Consider the following 25,813-nt stretch of genomic DNA (forward strand, 5'->3'; position numbering starts at 1 on the left):
CCTAGAATTAGATTGGACTCCAACAGATAATTTTAATAAACAGAAAGGGTAATTTTGGCAATCATCATTGTTATAAATGTGCATTAATTTATCATTCAATGTCTTATCCCTTAAGATCCCTAAGATTTGTTATTAAATTTTTATAATATATTTTTATCAGTGGACAATGCATTGAGAAACCCTGTAATTGTATTTACATTTGTACTCCTACAAGGAAAATTCAAAAGAATTTAAAATTTCATTCTACTTGGATTTCTCTTATCTATCAAGTAGGAGAATATCCCCCCCCCCCCCCCCACCCCCAAAAAGTTATCTATCATTTCATATATTTCGTTTAGGAGTTAGCGAGATATTAAGAAACAAACTGACAGACAATCATTGTTCTAATTTCTATACTTATGAAGAAGAAATATGATGATGTGTGTGTGTATGTGTAAATGTGTTTTTCTGTCTGTATGTCTGTCTGTCCATATCGAATAATCTAGCTAACCGTAGAATCTTTATAGTGAAGCTTGTCATATGCCCAGAAAGATTTTTAATTTTTATGAGTGGGACACTCCAACAATCTATCGGTGTTAATCGAAGCTCTCATTAACTTCTTAAAACTAAAATAGAAGGTGGAAGGTCGACTTACCCCCCCCCCCCCATTTTTTAAGGTGACCCTAGAGACCTAGCTATAGGGCGTAGCGGAAAATATTTTTATAATGTAAAACAAGCATTTTTTAATCTATTTATTTATACTTTATTATACTTTACTTTACTTTTTTCATCCAAATAAATTAAAGCTGCGGTACTAATAAAAGTTTTATCCTTGGTTTGACTTGTATCAAAATTTTCAACTTTATCAAACTAATTTAAACTTTAATAAAATAGACATCCATCATATGGATATATAGATAGATAGATAGATAGATAGATAGATAGATAGATAGATAGATAGATAGATAGATAGATATATAGATAGATAGATAGATAGATAGATAGATGGCTAGATAGATAGATAGATAGATAGATAGATAGATAGATAGATAGATAGATAGATAGATAGATAGATAGATAGATAGATAGATAGATAGATAGATAGATAGATAGATAGATAGATAGATAGATAGATAGATAGATAGATAGATAGATAGATAGATAGATAGATAGACAGATAGATAGATAGATAGATAGATAGATAGATAGATAGATAGATAGATAGATAGATTTTTTCTAATTGCAAAAAGAAACAATTTATTAAATTTAATGAAAAATAAGATAACCTTTTTAAAAATTATTAGTAATTGTTCAAAATAAATATTTTTAGATGATATTTTAAGATGATTAAAAAAGATTTAACTATAATGTACTTTTCAAAAGGTTCAAAATGGATATAATTTCTGCCTTTGGGATCTGGTATGTGTAGCAGATTAATTAAGTTACTTTCTCTCTCTATCTTTCTCTCTCTATCTCTCTCTATCTATACCTCTCTCTCTCTCTCTCTCTCTCTCTCTCTCTCTCTCTCTCTCTCTCTCTCTCTATCTCACTCTCTCTCTCTCTCTCTCTCTCTCTCTCTCTCTCTCTCTCTCTCTCTCTTTCTCTCTCTTTTACTCTTTATCTTTCAATTTTACTCTTCATCTTTCTCTCTCTCATTTTCTCAACTTCTCTCTCTATCTCTCTCTCTTTTCTCTTTCTAATTATTTCGGTCTTTTTTACTCTTTATTTCTCTCTCTCTCTCTTTCTTCCTTTTTTTCTCTTTCTCCCTCTCTCTTTCTTTTTTAAAATCTCCCTACTTTCTCTGACTTAACAATATAAGTCGGGATATGGTTAGTCTGTCCTCTTTCTGTATCGTTATTAATAATATTACATACTCAGGGAGGGGGTAAGGGACACTGGTAAACCAAAATTTATAAACTTTCAACCAATAATTTCAATCCACAAAAAGGGATATTTTGTTTTCATCCATATAAAAGTAAAAAAAGACATCGGATAACTGAAATAACTGTATTTCTTACAAGATCTCTCTAACAGCTGAAAAAATAATTATTTTCCTTTAGAGAAACTTGTCCGGGGAAGGTTTTAATCTGTTTAAATTACAATTAGTAGTAAAGTTTTTTAGTATTAACCATTTATTATGTGAAGGTATTTTTTGATCACACACTATGGTGACATTTTCGCAAAAAAAAAACAAATTTAATAGGTTGATAAACAAGGATGACGACATCCTAAAGAGAGAAATTTGTATATTTCCCTCAACATGAATGTATTGACTATTTTACTTCAATTATGGAGTGGATTTCCTACTTGAAAGGTAGTAAATAATAAGATAAACAATTTCTAGTTTTAAAATGACAGAAGACAACCGCGTAAAATGCAGAAAATCTTCGCTTTTTCTAAAATATAAAAATTACACCTTCATACAAGTTAAAAATTATTTTTAAATGCTTTTCTATAGCAAAGATGTTTATGTAAGTCCGTAACGGATAGCTTTGATACTAAAATTAGGCATGATAGCTTTTTCTGTCGATATTGGTCATTGCAAGAAAAAGAAATAATTTTGCAAAACAATAATCAATACCAGACAGTCCGTATGTTCATGTTTAGAGACATGTTCATTTATTTTACAACCAGCATTTTCAGAGATCTTTAGAGACAAAAAATTTATTAATAATTGTTTATTTTCAATCATAATAACTCACTTGGGCTTCACTTGGGGGGGGGGGGGGGGGGATATTTTCATCCTTCTTTTATTTAATAATTCAATATTTCAAATAAAAACTATGAGGAAAAAAAATATCATGCAAAATCATTAATTAGGACAAGTCCATCTGTATGACCGTATAACTGTCCGTTTGTCAATCAAATATCTTTAAGAATAATTACTACGCACCTACTCGATAATCAACAACACACACACACACACACACAAACTTCTGTTATTACTGCGCTACTTTTGTACACAATTGTACTTTTTAATAACCTTTTCTAACTAAAAAAAATAACAAAATGTTGTTTTTTTTTTTAGATAGAATTGCAATTAGATGAACTTTAAAATTTTATTTTAGTGTTTGAAAAACAATCAAATTAATAACAACACTTAAGGATGTTGTTTCTCTTAATTTTCTTGCTTTTAAGGTAATATATTTTTATTTAAAAAAAGAACCATATTATTGGTTCGCTATGTAAACACAGACAGACATCATGCTACTCTTATACAAGGATCAACCGTCTAGATCAGTGTTGCGGAGCCGGGAGCCGTGGAGCCGCCATATTTTGCTGGAGCTGGAGCCGTAATTTTCGTTAAAAAACGGCTCCGGGTCCGGACTAGATAAATAAAGGGATTTTTATAAATTATAATTTGGTAACTCTGTTTTGTCATGTGCAAATGCCCCTATTAAGTTTTTCAAGTTCATTTTTATCAAAAATTAAATTTTTTCTTGATCTTAGGTCGTAGCCGGAGCCGGAGCCGGAGACGCCATCATCACAGACGGCTTCGCGGAGCCGGAGCCGCACCAAAATCAAACGGCTCCGCAACGCTGGTTGAGATCCCTGAATATTTGAAGATGCTATACGAAATTTACTTCAAAAATTTCTTAAGAAATCATTATTTCTCTATAGCTTAAATTTTCCGTCCATCTCTGAACTATTCATGGATATTATCAACTTTCATTTTTAAAGGATATTCGGATCTAGTGCAGTTCACGGTAAAATGTCCCTGGTAACGATCAGCTTCAAAATTCTATGAACGTGGAACGTACAGATTATGCTTGCACAAAATTTTAACCGACAAAATTTATTACATAATAATGCACAGTTATCTCGCAGTGCATATAAATGCGCGAAAAAGAATTATTTTACGCATTTTCTCTTCAACTTTGAATCGCGGCTATTCCAGATATTGTATTATAGGCCTTCTTGTGTCACTTAACACGATGTGCGGGCATGAAATGTACTTTCAGCCGTTTGGCAGCCGTTTAACTGCACTAGATTCAGATTTTCTTAAGCTACGGTACTAAAATGAAAACTATTTTTTAGTTTCAATACAACGGATGGGGCGAAAATTGACACATATTTTATCAATAGAGATTTTGATTTAAGGTATACGATTTTAAAAGTTTTCTATTGTAGGAGTACGTCGGTATGTCCGTTCATTAGTTTGTATTTTTTACAAGTTGCAAATTATGAAAACCGAAGTTTTAAGTGTAGTAATATTATAATTAGTTTTGTTTATATAGCAAATCTTTTCAATAATTGTACATAAACTCTCAAACAATTAGAATTGAGAAGGCTTGAATAAAGCGAAATATATTTTCTGCAAAGAAGTGTGTTCTTACTGTGTAGTTAGCTCTAGCCGCGCGTTTTTTGAGATTATCAATAATTAAAACTAGAAGGATCAGCACGTCTATTTTATACCGCGCCTTTTAATGAAATGTTTTGTTATTTAAATTATAACTATACAGACGGACAGACAAACAGACAAAAGTAAGCTTTAAAAACATAGATCGCTGGTGATTTAACGAATATATTTTTGGCTATTTAATTACAATACCGAAGCAGCTTATAGTGCATAGTAAAAAATGACTTTATACAATACAAATAACCAATGATAGGCCAGTATATATTATATCATTGATCAATTACAATGTATACTGGCCTATCATCGATTATTTGTATTGTATGACAAAAAAATTTATTAGGCACTGTAAGCTGCCTCACAATACCTGGTAAAAATAAATCAAAAACTTTTACTTTTTTAGGAATCCTCGATGTTTTACCTGTCCAGATATAGATTGTGTAAGAACAGATTATAAAGATACCTTTAAATGGCACCAAGTTATGACTGTTTGTACGAGGTACTTCTGTCTGTCTTTTTGTCTGTTTGGTTTTCTGTCTGTTTGTGTGTCTGTTTTACCTGTCCAGAAATAGATTGTGTAAGGACAGATTATAAAGATACCTTTAAATGGCACCAAGTTATGACTGTTTGTACTAGGTACTTCTGTCTGTCTTTTTGTCTGTTTCGTTGTCTGTCTGTTTGTCTGTCTATTTTACCTGTCCAGAAATAGACTGTGTTAGGACAGATTATCTAGACACCTTTAAATGGCACCAAGTCATGACTGTTTGTACGAGGTACTTCTGTCTGTCTTTTTGTCTGTTTAGTTGTCTGTCTGTTTGTGTGTCTGTTTGTCTGTCTATTTTACCCGTCCAGAAATAGACTGTGTTAGGACAGATTATAAAGATACCTTTAAATGGCACCAAGTTATGACTGTTTGTACGAGGTACTTCTGTCTGTCTTTTTGTCTGTTTAGTTGTCTGTCTGTTTGTCTGTCTGTTTGTCTGTCTGTTTGTCTGTCTGTTTGTCTGTCTGTTTGTCTGTCTGTTTGTCTGTCTGTTTGTCTGTTTGTACGAGGTACTTTTGTCTGTCTTTTTGTCTGTCTGTTTGTCTGTCTGTTTAACATATCTAGATATAGACAAGGTTAGGACAGATTATCTAGACACCTTTAAATTGCATCAAATTATGACTGTTTGTACATGGTACGTCTTTCCGTTTTTGTGCCTGTCTGTCTGTTTTACCTGTCCAGAAATAGACTGTGTTAGGACAGATTATCAAGACACCTTTAAATGGCACAAAGTTATGACTGTTTGTACAAAGTACGTCTGTTTAATTGTTTGTCTGTTTGTCTGTCTGTTTGTCTGTCTGTTTGTCTGTCTGTTTGTCTGACTGTTTGTCTGTTTGTCTGTTTGTCTGTTTGTCTGTCTGTTTGTCTGTCTGTTTGTCTGTCTGTTTGTCTGTCTGTTTGTCTGTCTGTTTGTCTGTTTGTCTGTCTGTTTGTCTGTCTGTCTGTTTGTCTGTCTGTTTGTCTGTCTGTTTGTCTGTCTGTTTGTCTGTCTGTTTGTCTGTCTGTTTGTCTGTTTGTCTGTCTGTTTGTCTGTCTGTTTGTCTGTCTGTTTGTCTGTCTGTTTGTCTGTCTGTTTGTCTGTCTGTTTGTCTGTCTGTTTGTCTGTTTGTCTGTCTGTTTGTCTGTCTGTTTGTCTGTCTGTTTGTCTGTCTGTTTGTCTGTCTGTTTGTCTGTCTGTTTGTCTGTCTGTTTGTCTGTCTGTTTGTCTGTCTGTTTGTCTGTCTGTTTGTCTGTCTGTTTGTCTGTCTGTTTGTCTGTCTGTTTGTCTGTCTGTTTGTCTGTCTGTTTGTCTGTCTGTTTGTCTGTCTGTTTAACATATCTAGATATAGACAAGGTTAGGACAGATTATCTAGACATCTTTAAACTGCATCAAATTATGACTGTTTGTACAAGGTACGTCTTTCTGTCTTGTCTGTCTGTATGTCTGTCAGTATGTCTGTATGCGTGTCTGTATGTCTGTATATCTATCATTTTGTCTGTCTGTCTGTAAATCTATTATAAATCGGTTTGTATGATGCCAATCTAGGGTAGGTATTATTTTTAAAACGACCAAGCCTATATTGCTTGATTCACTGCTACAAGAGACAAAATGAATTTAAAAAGATTGTAAATTCGAAATATATCGCATGAAGTATTTTTATTTAAAATAGGTTCAAAAACATTCTAACTTTAAAATAAAATCAAAATTTTAAAGTTAAAGTTAAAAGTTACCTTTAAAATATCATAAAGTAGTAATATTTTTGTTTTTCCGATAAGATACCTACAACTAATAAACTGGTCTTGGAAAGGCTTTAGCTATTTTCTAAACATTCTCTCCCTTTGAATTTAGAACCCTTAGATATGCTAGCTAGTTTTTTAATTGTTTGTTATATAAATTAGAACTTTTCCTATGGCGTATGAAAATCCTTCTTTCAAATGGTCTGCTGCGTTTTCTTTAGGTAAAATAATATTAAGGAATGGCTTCTCTATAGTTTACTTTTGAGTAGATAAATATCTTTTTGATATCAATAAAAGATATGTGATTTTCTCGGCTGCTATTTAATACAGATGAATTAAATTTTACATAAAGATTCCTATGCCCAATAAGCATCTACTAATCCATAGGCGATTATATTTCAGTTAGGGTAAATGCGGTTTTCACGGCTGCTATCACTAATAGAAGGGTTAAATTTACTGTGACATTTGACTATCTAACAACATTATAAAACATTTATTAAACTTTATGAAAGAATAATAATTATTAGTTGTAAGACAAAAGTAAGGAATCACAAAGTCAACTAGGACCATACAATTTAATTTAATCATACAAAAGATCCTAACAACTTTGTAAAATTAGATTTTATTATCTGTTTTATACTTTAGGTATTCTAAATGAAAATAAAACCAATTACAAGGTAAAATATTAATTAAACTAACCTAGTAGCAGGATGTATAGTGTGTTTATCCATTGGGATCTTTAAAACAGCTGCATTGTTATTTTTTAACAATTTAGGAAATATACATGTTTTACTGTCCAGGTTTTAGGCTATTTTCCGTAGTATATAACAATCTTATTAAGTTAGACTTAGATAATAAAATTTTAAATTATTTTACAATGTTTTTTATTTTTTTTGGTATGAATAAAAAAACAAATATTGTACGCTATTAACATGTTGAAAAACAAAATATTTTGTTTTAGTAGTAATATTCAGAGACTGGACAATAAAAAATAAATTATTGTTCTGCCCAACAATTATGAAAAAAAAATAATATAGATTAAAATTATTTGTGAAAAACTAACAAACAATTTGTTAATCTTTGGGGGAAGTATTTTTAATAGTTAATTGTCTATTCCCTCCCTACTTTTAAACTGATGTATATGTTGTATGCAATTTATTTCTTCTAATTTAATACTATAGTATTATAGTCAAAACTAAAGAAAGCTTCACTGAAATGAAAAAAACCTGCTGATTTTTCAGGAAGGTTTTGGATTTGGTTACTGGAGTTCTGGCCCCTGGATGTTTTATAAACCTAAGTATCTTAAATTTTTTACAGACAATCTTTATTAATCAGTTGCGGACACGCCACTAGAGTCCTCTAGGCTCACTTAAGGGGGGGGGGGACGGTAAATTGACCCTCTAATTTCCGTTTTAATTTTAATTTGAAATTTGAAAAAAGTGTCAGAATAGCTATGAACCTATAAGTGCTTTGTTGTGAAGGAGAACCGAATTAGCGAGACCATTCTCTACATACAGACACACACATAGACATCTAGTTATTTTTTTAAAACTAGTGTACTAGCAAAGCTTCTCTATAATGAGATATAGACAGACTTTCATAAGTTAATGATAGAGTAGACTTAATATTTAATTCAAAATGCAAACAGTTTTTTAAGTATTTATTATATTGGATTAAATGCAGTTTTTGAGTAAATAAGATTAGATATATATACTTTATTTAGAAATGGTTAAATATATTAATAATTCAAAACTACTGATTATTTAAGCTGGAAAGTTCTGAAGTAGCAGGATGTCTGTCTGTATATCAGGACACCAAGCAACAGGATGACTGTCTGTTTAATTAATACAATGTATTAATTAACTATGCACTTTGAATAGGGGTAGAATATCTGCCTATGCAAACTAGCTAAAGTAATAGGATGTCTGTAAATAGCTGAATTGGTCTTAATAAGACTCGAACCCAAACCAGATAATGTTCTGTGTTAGGACTCTCAATATCAACTGTCTTTAATACATTTTCTCTTTATTCTTTCTGAGAGCAATTGAAGAGTAATTGAGAGTAACAACTAAAACATGTCTGCAAACTTAAATATATGACATCACAACTTAAATATATGACATTTACCCCCTTCTGAAACCATCCAGCTAGGCATGGTTTCACCATCCATCAGGCTGATCCAACAAACTGGGATCAACGTCTTCACTGGGTGAACCCACATCGAAATTAACCCCGGCCTCAAGTCCTTCATCTCCTTCTCCCACTGGAGGAGGAGTGTTCAGTGCCCCTCCACCAACCTCAGCCGAGACACCCACTGTTGCCGCCATGACCGCATTACTCGCTGCAGCAGCCACTGGCCCTCCTACAGCAACCATCACAGCATCATCTACAGCCGCGGCAGTATCATCCACAGCCGCCACCCCTGCAGCAACCGCTGACCCATCCGCCGACATTGCCACCTCCATCTCAACACCACCAGCGACCTGAACACCTCCCGGAACCATCATCACCTCGTTGGTAGCCTCAGCACCGCCAGAAGTCCCAGCCTGTTGCAGCTGCCAATATGCAGCAGCCGGTAAGTCATTGTTTATTCTGCACCGGATCTCGGACAACTTGCTAAAAATATTAGCCAGGTGCCTTTGCACTTCAGCCTCCTTTTGCGCCATCTCAAAAATAGCCTCTTGAACCTTAGTTCCTTGCCCTGTCAAAACATTTTCTACCTGTTGCCCCACCTGTTGTCCCAACTTGGTTGAACTACTTTCCCAATTATCAGCCACTGCTGTCTGTATACGCTGTACCAGATAAGAAGCCTTTTGTTGTGCAGTAGTAGTTACCATTTGCTGGACTTCCGTATCCACCTTCCTAATACATTCCATCAGATCCTTCTTATGCGTTGCCAACATGTCTTTAATACGTTTATGACCGTCTGTCTGCCAAAGTTTCTGTGCAACGTTCAAACTTTTGACTGATTCTTTTACAGCCTCACGAATTTTTTCCTCAACCATAGGCTTTAAAGTTGACGCAACAGAATTACTGATACGACCTATATCTTCATCACTGAGCGGCGCCAAACCACGTCTGTCATTCTTGCGCTCAGCCTTATTCCTCTCGACTTCCGCACGCAAGTCTGGTAACTCCCTCTTCTGTTTAGGACCCAAAGAATCTGCCCCAGCAGGACGCTTGACCACGCCCCTTCTGGAAGTACCTTCCCCAGCATCCTCGTAAGCCTTGCTGGCCCCCTTAGTCCTGACCGACACAGCTGCCTGTTTTGGCACGAACTTGCCAGACCTACGCCGTCCCTCGCCAGAACTAGTATCTGCCACCTTTTGTTCAGGCTTGTCCGTTGGAGGCTCAGCCTAACTGTCTAGCTCCGAACCACTCTGATCACTAGGCAGACGATCCCTGGAGTCAAGCTCAACCTCAAGGCCCACATTGCCAACATCGTCCTCGTCATCGTACTCAGGCTCATACCTGGGCGACTCCACCTCATACTGCCGCCTCCAAGACCCTTCTCTATCATCTCTCCTATACACAACATGCCGCCGATTAGCTCTATCAGCATCCAGCATCTCAACAGACAGCTCACGCTCCTCCCGCCGTCCAGACGCCCGCTGATACCGCCTCTCGTTTCCATCACCATTTCCTGATAATAATCAATAATTAAATGTTTTAATATTTTAACATTTTGCATATATAAGACGACATTCAAAACGAAATACTTTACACAAATTATATTTATCAGGGATGCCAAATTTAAATTACTGCCTCCCCGAAGGATAACGAGAAAATTTAACGCAGTTACACAGTTTTCCCAAACAACCAATACACAGCAATCCAACCACCACCCCCGCAGCACCAATCACAGCCATAACAAAATGCTGCCAACTAGTAGTCAACCAATTAATCGACGTATTATATAGATGTACAAACCAATCTTCTGTAACCTCTACAACAAAAGCATATGAATTAGCAGCCAATTCCGAAAGTTTAGCCTCCTCCACAGACTCCAACACCTGTCCTATCTCTCCCTTATCCAACAGATGCTCAAAATTCACCGGTACCTCCAGCCAACTATCCTCCAGCCGTTTAGTCTGAACCAGCTGCATTCCTGCCCCCTTGTTGCCCAAATATAATCCAGGTTTAACCCTCACAAATACTGGATTTTTCCTGCACTCAACTGCCATCAACAAGGACACATTTTTAACTAATCTTGTAAACGGTTCTACAGCAACAATTCTATTGTCCATGGACAAAGAAAAATGACCAAGATAACACGGCAAATTCACTCCTAAGGTCACATTCAACCACCTTTTTTTACACACAGACACAAGTTCCATCTCCCCTAGATGTTGTACCAACAAATTTCCTACTCGTTTGATGTTGGAATGTAACAAATTATTCTCCCAACACCCCTGTTCTGCCCGCAAAATCCTTTCCACCTGATGGTAAGAAGAAGTCAGCTGTAATAATAAAGCACCATCCTCCTCCTTTTTACGCATCCAAGGAAAAAAATTCTTTTTAGCTGTTGTAATCCACAAAAATACATCCGGAACGTTGGTATGAAAATAATGCAAATCTGTCAGAAAGTCAGAAAACTCCACTTTTTTCCCCAGTTTCAATCCCAACGAAAAATGTGGAGAGATCGCCAACCAACTTTGGCCACCCTGATTACTAGCATCATCCGCCATATTGGAAAATGTAAACAAAGTTAAATTTACAATTTCAACAGTCCGAAAATAACTAAAATGACGTCTATCTTCATGTGATTTATTGTGAACTATCACTCGATCAAGCCCAAGCCGCAGATCAGACTCCAGACAATGTGCACCAATGAACTGATCCTCAAGAAAACAACTGTTATCAGGTAACATTGAAATTTGTATATTTTTCAAATAACTTGTAATTTGAATTTCTTGGAAACTATTAGGCACAAAGGTATTATTTAGATAAATACCATCTCCTCTGCACTGAGGGTCAATTCCATACGTCATCATATCATCATACAGAACGGTACCATTTATGAAATAAGTCATTGACCGGTCATAAAATGCTACAGGCAACTGTCGTCCATCTATGTTTAACACCCTCTGTTCCTCCATCCTTTTACAATCTTCTCTAGAAATTAATTCATCACTACTAACCACAGCTGGTGCCCCTAAATGAATATGACTATATTTGCCACAATACCAGGTATGAACCGTTCTGTCGACGTGACATTGTACCGCAGGCAGAAATCTCACTCCTACTTTTTTTAACAGGTGACCGCTGGTTGTCCCATTAAACTCATGCTGTCCAAACACTGTACACTCTGAAGCTCTCAATTCAGGACCGCCGCCAACACACTCCTTCACTAGCACAGGTACCACGTCAGCCCCACAGGATATTAAATACAATCCCCAAATTAAAAAATATTTACCTGATTTGAATTTATTATTATGACCCGACATTATTAGCTGATAACTGTTCACAAGTCCACCCACAAATATCAACTGAACTAGCCTTACATTGTAGAACAACTTTCCACCTACTAGCTTTGTCAGCACATATTTGTTATTAAAATAATCAAATAACAATTCATGAACTCTTATTATAATATATTTTTTTTTAATAATATATATTTTTTTATACAAGAATAATTATTATCAGTTTTCCTTCCCCAACTTTTTCCGTCCTCGAGTTCCTATCTGAACATGTACCACAGGACCCCCTACCTGAGATCTTAACCTCCTCCCAGTGTCCCATAAATATTTCGCCACCCGTGACCCACTTTTCTTAATTGTCACCAATCTTTCAGGCGAAGATTGCGGCGGCGCCAGAGTCAAAAACGACTGTTCCGATGGAAGCTCAACCTCGTCAAAATTACCCTCAGCTACATGAGCAGGCACCACAGATTCATCTGTCACTCCCACCTCTATTCCTTTGCCTACAGGTATATTTTCTCTATTAATATCCCACTCATTTCCATCCCTTGAAACTCTGTCATTATCAACCGCAATCTCACTCTCCTTCTCCTGAACCTTGTCACTCTTTCTTTCCTCTGCCAATTCAAAACCATCATTTTCAGGTGACAAATACACAACATCTTCACTCTCTCTCTCCTCTACAGTTTCCCTCTCTACAGGCATATTGTCCACTTCCAAAAATATCTCATCGGAAGGGCAAATTTCAGGTAAAGGAAAAACGTTAAAATTAACCTCCTCCCCTAAAACCTCCGTTTGAGCATGAATTTTTCGAATTTTATCTCTAGCCACAACCTGATTTTTCTTGATGGGATTATTCCCAAAAGGTGCCAATTCATACAATGCATCCGAAAATTTCTTAACTACAATAAAAGGCCCCCCATAAAAAGACTGTAATTTCTTGGACACGTCAGTCTTCACAATATTGAAGAAAGCATAACAAACATCTGTCACTCTCAATGCCTCCTTCTGTACTCTGTGTTTATTTTGAACCTCTAAATATAATTTGGATTTCGTAGAAATTCTCTTAATTATGTCCTCCATATTTTTCAGAAATTCCAAATACGACCGCGAGGATGAAGATTCAACAGACGGAGCTGGTGACAGAAAATCAAGGGGAATACGTGGCTGACGGCCGAAAACCAGAAAAAATGGAGAATAACCAGTTCTTGAACTCTTGGAGCAGTTAATCACCAACGTAGCCAAAGGTAATTTTTTAGCCCAGTCCTTAGTTCCATGGTTTTCATCTACTTTCAAAGCAGCATATAAACTCTGATTTTGTCTCTCTACAGGATTCGAATTTGGATTCCTGGGGGGAACTAGAACAGTATCCACCCCCAATCCTTTCATCACCCCTTAAACACACTGCTTGTAAAATTTGTACCTCTATCCGATCTCAAAGCCCTAAATAAGCCATAGGTAGGTACAAAATTTTCCAATATAGCCCTTACAGTTGTTTCAGTTTTAGCATCAACTAACGGACATGTAAAGACATATCTGGAAAATAAGCAAACCATGATTAAGACAAACTTAACCGTCTGTCCCTGATGATAACATGGAGTCCAAGGACCAACCAGGTCTACTGACATATTAGCAAAAACTTCACTACTTTGAACAGAATGAGTGATAGGTGAAACATGTTTAGGATTACTTCCAGCCTTTTTCAAACATGTAATACAACTTCGCATTCTCGATTCCACAAACTTGTTCACGCCAGGCATAAAAAATCTCTCATTTATCTTACGTATTGTCTCCTGAACACCTCTATGTCCAGAACCATATCCACCATGAGCTGAATCAAATATATCATTATATAAGGAAAGGGGCACTACAGGCCTCTCAACAAAACCCCCTTCGGCCAAAGGCTGTCTGAAAATTACAACCCCCTCTAGCACATACATATGGCCAATAAGATTGTACAATAGTTCTTTTCTGCCCGATAACTCAGCCCTCTCATAAGAAGACAATTGTCTCCTTTCCAATATCCATAACCTTATTTCATTTAGAATCTCGTCCTGCTGAAGACTACGTTGCCAGACAAACTCAACATCCACCTCATCCTCTGCAGAATGTACCTGCATAATGGTATAGATTTGATCCAGAAATGGTGAATCATCCAGGTAAGGAACCAAAATTTTACTATCTGTCTCTCTACACTCCTGACAATCCTTCAGTTGATGTTCCTTACAATCTAACTCAGTTCTCGACAAATAATCTACGTTCACATGCTTAGTCCCCTGTCGATGGATAACTGTAAAGTCAAAACTTTGCAAGAAAGTTATCCATCGATAGGTGACACTATTTATCGATCCTTTAGCCCAGCGTTTATAATGCACTAATGAAATACTGTCTGTCCGAACCAAAAATTCACGAAACCTACAAAAGTGTAAAAAATTCTTTAGTGTATATACTAATGCACCTAATTCTCCTTTATAAGAAGGATAATTTTGTTCAGCAGCATTACACTTTTTACTACAGACACCGAACACTCTTTCTACACCATCCTGTTCTTGCGAAATAATCCCTGCAAAATACTGAGAACTATAATCTACATCCACGATAAAAAGATTAGGATTATCCCATTGAGGATAGCCTTTACACATCTCAGTCTTAAACATGTCCATAAATTCAGTCCATACTCTATCCAATTCTTCTGTCCACTTAATTATAGTATCATTCCTGTGACTATCCAACATGCACGACCTCTTGGCATAATCAGCAAAATATCCTCTGTAATAATTGGTAAATCCCAGTTCTAGGCTTGCCCCAATCCTTAATCCGTTCCAAATATGCAGGATTCATTTTCAATCCATTGGCACTAATAATATGCCCCAAATAATGGCATTCTCTAGTCAATAAATCACACTTATCTAAATTCAATTTCAGGTTGACCTGCCTAAGAACTTGAAACAGCGCCTGCAGATGCTCCACATGTTCCTCTGGACTGGATGAAAATACGATCAGATCGTCCAAATAACTGATACAGAATCCATACATTCCTGGCAAGATAGACAGCACCTTATCCATCAGAGCACAAAACAGGCTGGGTGCATTACACAACCCAAATGGCAATCTGTTAAACAAATACATCCTGTTTGCTGCACTAAAAGCTGTCAACGGTTTCGAGTCTTCATCCATAGTCATCGAATGGTAAGCAGCTGTCAAGTCAAGAGTACTGAACACCTTGCCAGAACCCAGCTTCGTCAGATTATCAGAAATCAATGGCAGCGGCCACGCCACCCGCTTAGTCACATTGTTCAAATTGCGAAAGTCGATAACAAACCTCAACTTCGCCTCTGCTCCAGGTGCAGCCTTCTTTTTCACAGCAAAAATAGGACTAGACCAATCCGAGAAACCCTCTTCAATAATGCCGGCGTTCAACCATTTGGTTAACTGTTCTTTCAACTTAGCATCGTACTCTGGATTCAACGGAATATTTCTGGCCTTCACAGGTTTAGCTCCAGGTAACAATTCTATATTATATGTCATTAATCGACAATCACCAATATCTGAATCATTCATTGAAAAGATATCAAAATTTTCCAAACAAATTTTAATAATCTTAGGTTTCAATTAGGTAGATATATATATATATAAATATATATATATTGTTTTCATTGACAGCCACTAACACGATCACACCTTGACTGAAGAATAAACAGGACAGAAATACTTTATAAAGTTGAGAGCAATTATCTGAATACAAAACAGCAAAATTAACAAATTACACATAGCAAACCCAAAAAATCAACTACAGTACTATAGCCTATATAATGAATACGAATAAAAGAACGACCTATAAATTTCATCCCAAAATGAAATTTATATATCGAATCAATCATATCTATTACATAGGATATTGCTGAAAATTGTTCCTAGCTATGTCAGCAATCATAGCCTCATACTGTTTCTCATCTCTGCTCTTTTCAGAATCCACAACAGGCCCCACCTGATTGACTGTCTTCTTCAGAAACTGCTCAGGTATTACCCTATTATTAGGCACTCCAGGACCTTCTTTCTTTTCGTTGCCTGCTGAGAAAAACCTAGCTTTGGTCTTTCCTATGCGAGAATCAGGAGCTGGCGGCTTACCGTCCCTCTTCTGCCAGCAACTAGCCACTACATGACCTTTTTTCCCACATTACCAACAGATCATAGTTTTAGCCTTTGAATTCAGAGCCCCAATCACGTTCTCAACCTGATCCCAAGGAATATCATCATCCCCTTCAATCCACACATTATTATTGCCAATCTCAGTCCTGCCCTCCAAATCAGATACATGCACTTCACTGATTACAGGCCTAGCTTTTACCTCCCTGGAATCCTCTAGCTTCAACCCTTTCATAGCCTGAGAATAACAGGACGTTACATTTTCAGGTGAAACGTGTCCAGAACGAGCCCAGCTTATGTAATGCTGACCTCTGCAAATCAAATAAGTCAAGAAAGCGCTGTAATCTTCCAGGTAATGCATAGATTCAATGAAATTAGCCATATCTCTAGCTAGATCAGAAAACAGCAAATTCTTAGCCACATTATTATAGAAATCACGCCAAGATTGTCTAGAAATTTGACCAGGATGCATAAGCCTAAACAACCGTAACTTAGCATTGAAGAACCCATCCACATTTTGACCACTTTTCTGTTTCAGGGCATAAAAGTACTCAGTCGCAGTTTCAATATCAGCAAAAGGTATCACCAACCTTCTTATCAACAGGTAATAACCTAAAGCACTTAGAGAAGCATTGGCTTCCGGCGTAATTAGCCTCCCCATCTTCTTTCCTTTGCACTCAAATATCCTATTGTACAGAACGTCCTTGAAAAGCATAGGATCCTCCAATTTTGCGAACCGAGCAACCCTCCATAATGATAAGAAATAATCCTCAAAATCAATGTTTCCATCCCAAAATGGAGCATCCCGCACAAAATCACTATCCCACTTGACTCCTCTTACAAGACAAAACTCCTTAAACTGTTCCTCTACAGTCTGTTGACTTACACTACCGCCGGCCACCTTTTTATAAGCCTTAAGCACTTCAGCCCTTTCCTCAATTAAAGGAAATATATCCAACAATTGATTCTCATATTCGGTCAAACAACTCTCACGAACATTCATCCAATTTCCATTCCCAACTGGACCCAAAAACTCAATCTGCGAAAACTTCAGATGTCCAGGAGCACTCTTTACCCTTTTAGCCTCAAAATTGGTAGAATCCAATTTAGCCTCCACACTCAAACGATTAATGAAAGATGCATTAAACGAATCATCTCCCGTCAATTTGACTGCAGATACACTAGCCCCCATACTTGTCTCATACAAAAAACCGCTAATATCCCCATCCGATGGCAGTTGCGCCACCTTTTTCTTGATAGTAGCCAAATCAACATCATAGCCTAACTTCTTATGCTCATCAGAATTCTTGAACTCTTTCACCTTATTCTCCAGCCGCTTATTCGCCGCCGTTAGCTTATCCACCTGACCCTTGACAGTCGTATGCTCCTTTAACATTGCCCTAACATATTTTTTTATGCTTTCAGGCACAACATCATTCTCCACATCGCCCAACGCCGACTCCACATTCGCATTGGCACCTGCACCAACATCCTCAGCAACATCATCATCCTCCTCCCAATTGTCGGGAGTTCCATCATCATCCTGACTGTCAGTCTCCCGAGGACGCTTAGGCGGCCGTCCATGCTTGCCTTCACCTTTACCCCGCTCTCCTTTTTCTCCATCAGCCATATCCGAGCACTAGAACTAGATTCGCCGTGAAATTTAGATCAGAAGAGTTAAAGAATGAAATTCCACAGAAACCTAAAATATAAATCAAGTTATAAATATAAAAAAATAAAACAAAACTGTGAAAAATCCGAGATAAAAAAATCTCAAAAAGTGATTGAATTCAAATCAAACACCACTTCCCCCACCCTTAACTCAGTAGCAGGTCTAAATAACACGTAGCACAATAAGACTGCGCCAAATGAGATATAGACAGACTTTCATAAGTTAATGATAGAGTAGACTTAATATTTAATTCAAAATGCAAACAGTTTTTTAAGTATTTATTATATTGGATTAAATGCAGTTTTTGAGTAAATAAGATTAGATATATATACTTTATTTAGAAATGGTTAAATATATTAATAATTCAAAACTACTGATTATTTAAGCTGGAAAGTTCTGAAGTAGCAGGATGTCTGTCTGTATATCAGGACACCAAGCAACAGGATGACTGTCTGTTTAATTAATACAATGTATTAATTAACTATGCACTTTGAAGGGGTTGAATATCTGCCTATGCAAACTAGCTAAAGTAATAGGATGTCTGTAAATAGCTGAATTGGTCTTAATAAGACTCGAACCCAAACCAGATAATGTTCTGTGTTAGGACTCTCAATATCAACTGTCTTTAATATATTTTCTCTTTATTCTTTCTGAGAGCAATTGAAGAGTAATTAAGAGTAACAACTAAAACATGTCTGCAAACTTAAATATATGACATCACAACTTAAATATATGACAATAATGAATATATGTATGTACGTATGTATATTTAGGGAAAGTGAGACGTTTAGCTGGATTGGTTACGGGAGCAATGTTGGTAGTCTGCATACCTGGCACCATGCTTGTCTCAAAGTTGACATGGTTAAAGGGGTAACTCAGGTAAATTTTTTTTTTTGATGGCACGTTCTTAAAATTGACCAGGAAAAAATGGTATAGTAATAGAATTGCGCCTTTTAAAAATAATTTTTAAATTACAACCCATTACTCTGTAATTATCAATAGCGAAGCTTTTCTATAATTAGGGTCGGTCCGTCCGTCCGTACCGGTTAGGGCAATGTTAGTTTTTAACGTTAAATTGGACATATTAAAATTGTACTATCGATTTCAAACTTTGAAAGATGATTACTATAATAGGTATGATTTATAAATCGTAGCAACTCTATCAGCGTTACCAGAATGTCCACACGTCCGTTTAAGTCATGTTAAATTGATTTTAACTTTTTTGACAACAAATTTTATGCAATATGATTATCCTATTTATCTAATTTTTGGAATACTGATTCTTAGGACAACAAATTACAATATCATAAGTGAAGTACCGCTATAACCATGTCCTAAAAATTTAAGTATGTCATTTAAACAATATTCTGTATTGCAACAAATTTACATGCAATTTTGTCAAAAATTATACATTTATATTTTGTTTATTGGCATCCTTGTTATATTATAGCTAGTTGAGGATGGACACTTTGTTTATGAATCAGAGGACAAGGGTCTCATCAAATTCTGGCAGTCTTTGGATCAAAGGTAAACTTTTCCAGTATGGCTTTGAAACTAATTTATCATATTACAGACAATTTTCCTCGGATATTGAATTGAAATTAATACCAGTATTTTTAGCCACGGGAAAAATAATATTGGTTTTAATCTTATAATTATCATTTCAATATCCTCGGAAAATTGTCAGTAATACAATATACATGACATTTCAGTATATGTTATACCTAGATACGCCCCTAGAAGTCTCTAAAAAGAAGAAAAAGTATATTTGAGGAGGGGGGGGGGGTTAATTTTTTAGGGGCGATTTCTCTTGGAAGGGTGGTGGTACTCTCCCAAAAAATAGATATAAACCTTCCCGGACATATATTTCTGTATTTTTATTTCTGTATTAAAAGTAGGTAGCTTGTTATTGCTGTGTTATTTAAGTACCTAATTGTTGTAGATTCAGCGTAGCATCTCCCAGCTGTATGTGGCGGTCAACTATTATACCTAATTGTTTTAGATTCAGCGTAGCATCTCCCAGCTGTATGTGGCGGTCAACTATTGTACCTAATTGTTTTAGATTTAGCGTAGCATCTCCCAGCTGTATGTGGCGGTCAACTATTGTACCTAATTGTTTTAGATTTAGCGTAGCATCTCCAAGCTGTATGTGGCGGTCAACTATTATACCTAATTGTTTTAGATTCATCGTAGCATCTCCCAGCTGTATGTGGTGGTCAACTATTATACCTTATTGTTCTAGATTCAGCGTAGCATCTCCAAGCTGTATGTGGTGGTCAACTATTGTATTTAATTGTTCTAGATTCAGCGTAGCATCTTTAAGCTGTATGTGGTGGTCAACTATTGTATTTAATTGTTTTAGATTCAGCGTAGCATCTCCAAGCTGTATGTGGCGGTCAACTGAGTCGGGCTATATGTCCATATATGGAAAGGTAAGACGGTTACAATTAAGAAGCTCTTTCTAGTGCCTATAAAAAAAATGACGTCATACAACACAAAGTGGATTGGGGATAATGGATGATAACTTGAAATTCATCCTCAATGATGTTAAACAAAATTATTACTCTATATATTAACATTATTGGTTTAAAACTTTTGACTCTACTAAATTGGAATCGGGCATTGAAAAATTTATATTTATTTACAATATATGCCAAAAATTTATCAAAAACATTTCATCTAAACTTTGGTTAGTTGGTTATCATGTTATTCCTTCGGTACCTAGTGACATAATTCAAGTTGTTTATAAAACTTTTGTCAATAAAGCAATATTGCTAACAATTTAACGATCTCAATCAAATATATTGGGTAAATAATTGATAGTAGCGCAGCTACTCTATTATTTGTCCATTGCGTACTTACATTCGAACGTCAGTGAATCTCTTTGATTTGTTTAGGTTGCTGATTTTAATATCTACAGCAGGGGGCTCTCTGTTGATGAAATGATTGCTTTTACAGGTTTTTATATTTTTAAACTAATTATCTTCAAAGATATGTCCGTCTGCGTGTCTTCCTGACAATCTGTTTTTTTTTCCAGGAAGGGAGGGGACTTTGGGCTGTTTATGACACTAGTACCCAAAGTTTGATAACATCGTTTTCTAATAAGTTTGCTTTACAACTTTGGGGATGCAGTAATATGTTTCATAAATTCTTCTAACTTCTTTATTAAACATTTTTAAAGCAATGCATTAATAAGACGACATTTTAGATTTTAAACAAACCAAGGGCTAGCATAACTATACCAAGCTCACAAATTGTTAATATATCACAGCATGTGAGTGATCCTTATAATAAAGTAACAGGATGTCTGCCTGTTTGTCTGTACCCAAGGATCTCGCTAACCACTGAACCGATCGGGTTCTCCTTAACAGGGTAGCTTCTCAAACGTCCCAAGAAGGTTTTTAGCTATTTTAGGGGAGGATATCACCTAGAAAAATCACAAAAAAATCGATTTACACAGAGACTTGAACGAAACATAGATATGTATCGTAGACATTTAAACGCAAAATAGAAAAGTTAAGTATTATTTTCTTTAAACCAAACATTTTAAGTGCCACTAGAGACATATTTTTAGGTTGTAAGAAAAGAATTTTGGGAGATGTCATAAATTGGGACCAGCAAAACTGGATTCTTGATAAGGGAAGACAATCTTATAAAGAGGTAAGGCACATAAACTTCGACGTATTTTTATTTTAGATTGATTTCTAGCCTTTTTTAGTTTTACAAGGGTTAGATGTAACTGATCTAAATGTACAAATATACTTTAAATATACACCGTAGCTAAGTGTAAGCGCACTGAGCTACGGTAGTGAGGGCTTGAGTTAAACCTCCATATATACTTAAACTTCTCAGTCGCCATACAATCACGCAACTTCTCCCCGGTTGCGTAAGAAGGGGGATTATTTTTAGTTTGGTTATTTACTAGGCATTTATATCATTTATCTCAAGCTCCTTTGCGGAGAGGTTATTCATTACGGTGACTTAATTTGGGACACCTGCCATTCTCCGCAAGTAAGAGGTAATAATGAGGAGCTATCATGAGATAGTAGGTTAAGTCAAAATGTGCTTGAACGTGGAGCTCGAGATGGCCCTAGTGGCTAGTGTCTCAGCCTAGTTCATGACGACTTGGATCCAAATTCTACAGTATGGCTATTCAATCAAAATACACATTTTTGCTCTATGGATGTTGTCATCCTTTGAAGCAGCTATTGCCATACAATACAAATTACCAATGATAGGCCAGTGTACATTGTAATTGACTAAGGGCACATTATATATAGGCCTATCATTGGTCATTTGTATTGTATGACGTCATTTCCTATTAGGCACTATAAATAGTTTCTCATCCATGTTACTTTTCAGGTGGTAGATTTTGAAGAGTCTGTATGTATAGTAAAAAATACAAGTCTCCTATTGGTTCCACTCAAGAAAAATCTGGATCCCTTCATGCTACATACGTGCAAGTAAGTACATATTTTAGTACCACTACTATTCTTTAACTAGGGTATGTATGTAAGCACGTCTCAAAAGTGCACCATTAGGTCTTATTTAATTGTATCTCTAGACCACATCTTGCTAATAAAGTGAATGATTACACGACCAAACATCCTACAGACAATCAACTCTTTGATTGTAAGACCTTTGTCTGGAAATCCTAACTGTACACTGTAAAGAGTTTAACATCTGATATATAAGCAGAATTTCACTTATGACTTCGAGGATGATAATAATTCACCGTCCATTTTTCCTTCCCATTTTCAAAACTTGTGATAGCTCCTTCTTTTTTAAAGCAGTAATTTATGTAGGTTTGAACTCAACAAAACATTGAATAGGCTTTTAGTAAATTTATTTTTATTAGATTTATTATTAATTTATTTAATTATTACATGGAACTTACACCAGATTTTCATGTTCTCTAATAAAGTGAAACACGCAGCGGGATAAAATAACTATTTCCCCCTTTTCCATATCCTTTCTCCTTCTAGTGGATGAACGAACTGACCAATAAATAAGTTTCATGTCAGCAAACTAAATTGTCAACGATTTTTCCCCTGTTATAATATCCACTTATATTCAACATCCATTTTAAATCCTATTTAAAGGGTGTGCCAAAAAATGTGGACATTTTTAAAATTAAAATTGCGCGTCTTGTGTTAATGGCAGAAAAATGTTACGCATACCTTTAGAACCGCTATCAACTGTATTTTTTTTTGAAAATATAAGAACGGTTCCTGTGCTACAAATAATCTATGATAGGAGCTAGGTGATAAAAAGTCCCAAAATTTACTCGCAAGTCAAGTTTTAAGTCAGTTGGGACATTTTAACACGTAACTATAAGTAGCACAGGAATCGTTCTTATATTTCCAAAAAAATAGATTTCATAGTGGTTTTAACGGTATGCATAACATTTTTCTACTATTAACACAAGCCGCGCAATTTTAATTTAAAAATGTCCACATTTTTTTGCCTTGTCTTTTATATTTAGTTTCAATTTGAAATTGTCTCCTAGATATAAAAGGACTAATGAGTCATATTTTAAAATTGTTTAGAAAATTGATGGGAAGAATTGCGACCTATGACAATAAGGAACAATTTCATCAGCTTGGAAGATTTCTTCTAAACTCGAATTTGAGGTAAACAAGGACGATATAAGTACTAGCAGCAAACCTGTTTGCTAAAAACCAAACATTTTAAAAGAATAATAAAGGGAAAGTCAAAAACATAAAATGATACATTAGTAAGGAATACAAAATTTTGCTTATATCCATTCCACCTCCCTCCCATGTTACCTTTACTTTTTAAGAAGGCAAAATTTCTATCCCTACCGTTTACTTCCCTTATAACTAGCTTTTACTTTTGGTTCAAATACTATTTGTGGTAAACATTTTTTTTCCAGAAATTCCGTGTGTTCGAAGGAAATTTCTGGTGACAGATATCAAGTCAGGTAAATCCTAGCACAATATTCTACAAGTAATAAATGTATTAAGTATAGATGTATAATCGAGATAATTACCTTGATTCAGTGTTGGGGACCTTTCTCGTCTGCTAACAAATTGCTTTGTGCTATTTTGTAGCAGCTTGGCTCTGAAGATATGTCTGACGCGGCCAGAGATTTAGTTTTGTCCCATTTAAAAGTTTTAGTTCAAAATAAATGAAAATAAATTTTTTCCTTAAAGTTTATTTTTGTATCTTAACGTTTTTAAAATTTCAAAGTTCATGTGTATAATCATTTCATTAGATGAAACTAAATGGAAGTGGGTAGAAAAGAGAGAAAATAATAAATGGGTTTAGTGATTAATTGTAATTGCCCAAAAGTAATTTCGCCATAAGCCTCATTCCTAGTCCCTAGACTTAAAATATTTTTAGATTTAATGAATTTTTTTGATGTAAAAAGCTGAATTCTCAGGGCCTTTGCTGGAAGTACTGATACAGAAGTAGAAGGGGTGTGGAAACATTTTCATAATCAAAAACAGGTAATCTTTGTTCTTTAGTGTTAAGTCAAGTCTTTTTAAAAGGCTCTAAAAAAGGAATGGGTAATTTAATTACAGACCCACTTTTTTGTTAGTAAAACTTAGTTCCTTTTATAGTGTGAAAGATTAATGTCTGTTAATTTTATAATATACGTTATTTTTTTAAGATAATCAACACAAGATAAGTAAACTCCAATTCCACAAGAAAAATAAAATATAAATATAGATAAAAAATACCTTTTCAATTTTATTATAGATAGATTATCTACCCTGGATGCCCAATCGCCCCTATCTTCACAGCAGAGAATATAATTGTCTAGAACTAGAAACAATTGCTGAATACAATAATGATTCTACAGGTTTAAATACCATCAAGATTAAGTTCATGTATAAACATTAGAATAACAGGAAAAGAGTGCTTGCTACACTTTAAAGTTTAGACAAAATCTTCAATAGAATAAACTTGTTTTAAAATTGCCATACTTTTGGATTATAGATAATTCCACATTTTCTATGAGTCTAATTCCTGCGGTGGATATAACCTACAAGCAAAATAAATCTAAAATTATATTTGAAGGGCAGATGAAAGGTCGTCAATTTTAATATGTGTTGGCCCCCAACGAAAGCTGAAATTACATATAGATTACGTAATTTCAAAAAATTAATTTCGTTGTTGGTATAAGCTTGGGGGTACCTAACTATACACTCAATAGACCTGGTAGGCTACTACACAGTAACTCCATTAATACAATTACTTTTGCTTGGCAGGCAGCCAACCCATCTCCCAATTATTACCCTTTTTGAAAATCATAAAAACAATATGATATTGATGGTATTTGCTTGTACTAGCTTCTTGGATTGTTTCTCATCTGGGTGATATTGAATGTAAGGAAAGGGTTATCAATAGAACAAAATTTGGATCAACTGCAGATCACGGTAAAATATTCCTGGTATCGAATATTTCCAAAAATCGATGAATTTTAAAGGCTGCTAGCTGCCAAACGGCTGAACGTACAGATCATGCCCGCACACTGTTTTGAGCGGCATTAGAAGGCCTACAAATAATCTGGAATAGCCATAAATCAATAATGCATGATTATCTCGCAGTGCAGATAAATGCGCAAAAAAGACCTATTTTACGCGATTTTTCTTAAGTGAAGCTTTCCCTGTGCATAATTGGATCTTAGCTATTCCAGATTATTTGTAGACCTTCTTATGCCGCTTAAAATGCTGTGCGGGTTTGATCTGTACGTTCAGCCGTTAGGCAGCTAGCAGCCTTTAAAATTCATAGATTTTTGGAAATATTCGATACCAGGAATATTTTACCATGAACTGCAATTGATCCAAAAATTGTAATTTAATTCAGTAAAATTCTATAACAAAAATAATATGGGTTTAGCAATCATTTTATCATGCCTTATAAATAACTGAAAAATTAACCAACAAGTCAACAGGTTGTTATGCAATCAATCATGCAGATATTGTGAATAAAATTGTAAATTGATAAAC

General features: G+C 35.4%; 1 protein-coding gene and 2 long non-coding RNA genes across 3 annotated transcripts; all 3 read left to right on the forward strand.

The window, feature by feature from the left end:
- Positions 1 to 3,045: 3,045 nt before the first annotated feature.
- LOC145329224 (uncharacterized) lies at positions 3,046 to 4,835 on the forward strand. The gene is made up of 3 exons (XR_013882811.1): positions 3,046 to 3,117; positions 4,018 to 4,080; positions 4,740 to 4,835. It is a non-coding gene; the product is annotated as an uncharacterized LOC145329224 (long non-coding RNA).
- Positions 4,836 to 5,033: 198 nt separating this feature from the next.
- Positions 5,034 to 25,795, forward strand: LOC145330812 (uncharacterized). Its single transcript, XM_080175477.1, has 16 exons — positions 5,034 to 5,109; positions 6,759 to 6,817; positions 7,242 to 7,273; positions 7,838 to 7,893; positions 18,608 to 18,713; positions 19,285 to 19,361; positions 20,197 to 20,266; positions 20,732 to 20,792; positions 21,409 to 21,494; positions 22,197 to 22,297; positions 23,384 to 23,467; positions 23,731 to 23,778; positions 24,241 to 24,307; positions 24,561 to 24,663; positions 25,154 to 25,240; positions 25,752 to 25,795. The coding sequence occupies exons 1-16, from the start codon at positions 5,093 to 5,095 to the stop codon at positions 25,793 to 25,795; spliced, it is 1,098 nt and encodes a 365-aa protein (XP_080031603.1). The 5' UTR covers positions 5,034 to 5,092.
- LOC145329223 (uncharacterized) lies at positions 11,074 to 12,653 on the forward strand. Its single transcript, XR_013882810.1, has 3 exons — positions 11,074 to 11,460; positions 11,855 to 11,955; positions 12,391 to 12,653. It is a non-coding gene; the product is annotated as an uncharacterized LOC145329223 (long non-coding RNA).
- Positions 25,796 to 25,813: the final 18 nt, after the last annotated feature.

Source organism: Acartia tonsa, chromosome 10, assembly GCF_053477335.1.
Source record: "Acartia tonsa isolate MP-2025a chromosome 10, ASM5347733v1, whole genome shotgun sequence".
NCBI lineage: Eukaryota > Metazoa > Arthropoda > Copepoda > Calanoida > Acartiidae > Acartia > Acartia tonsa.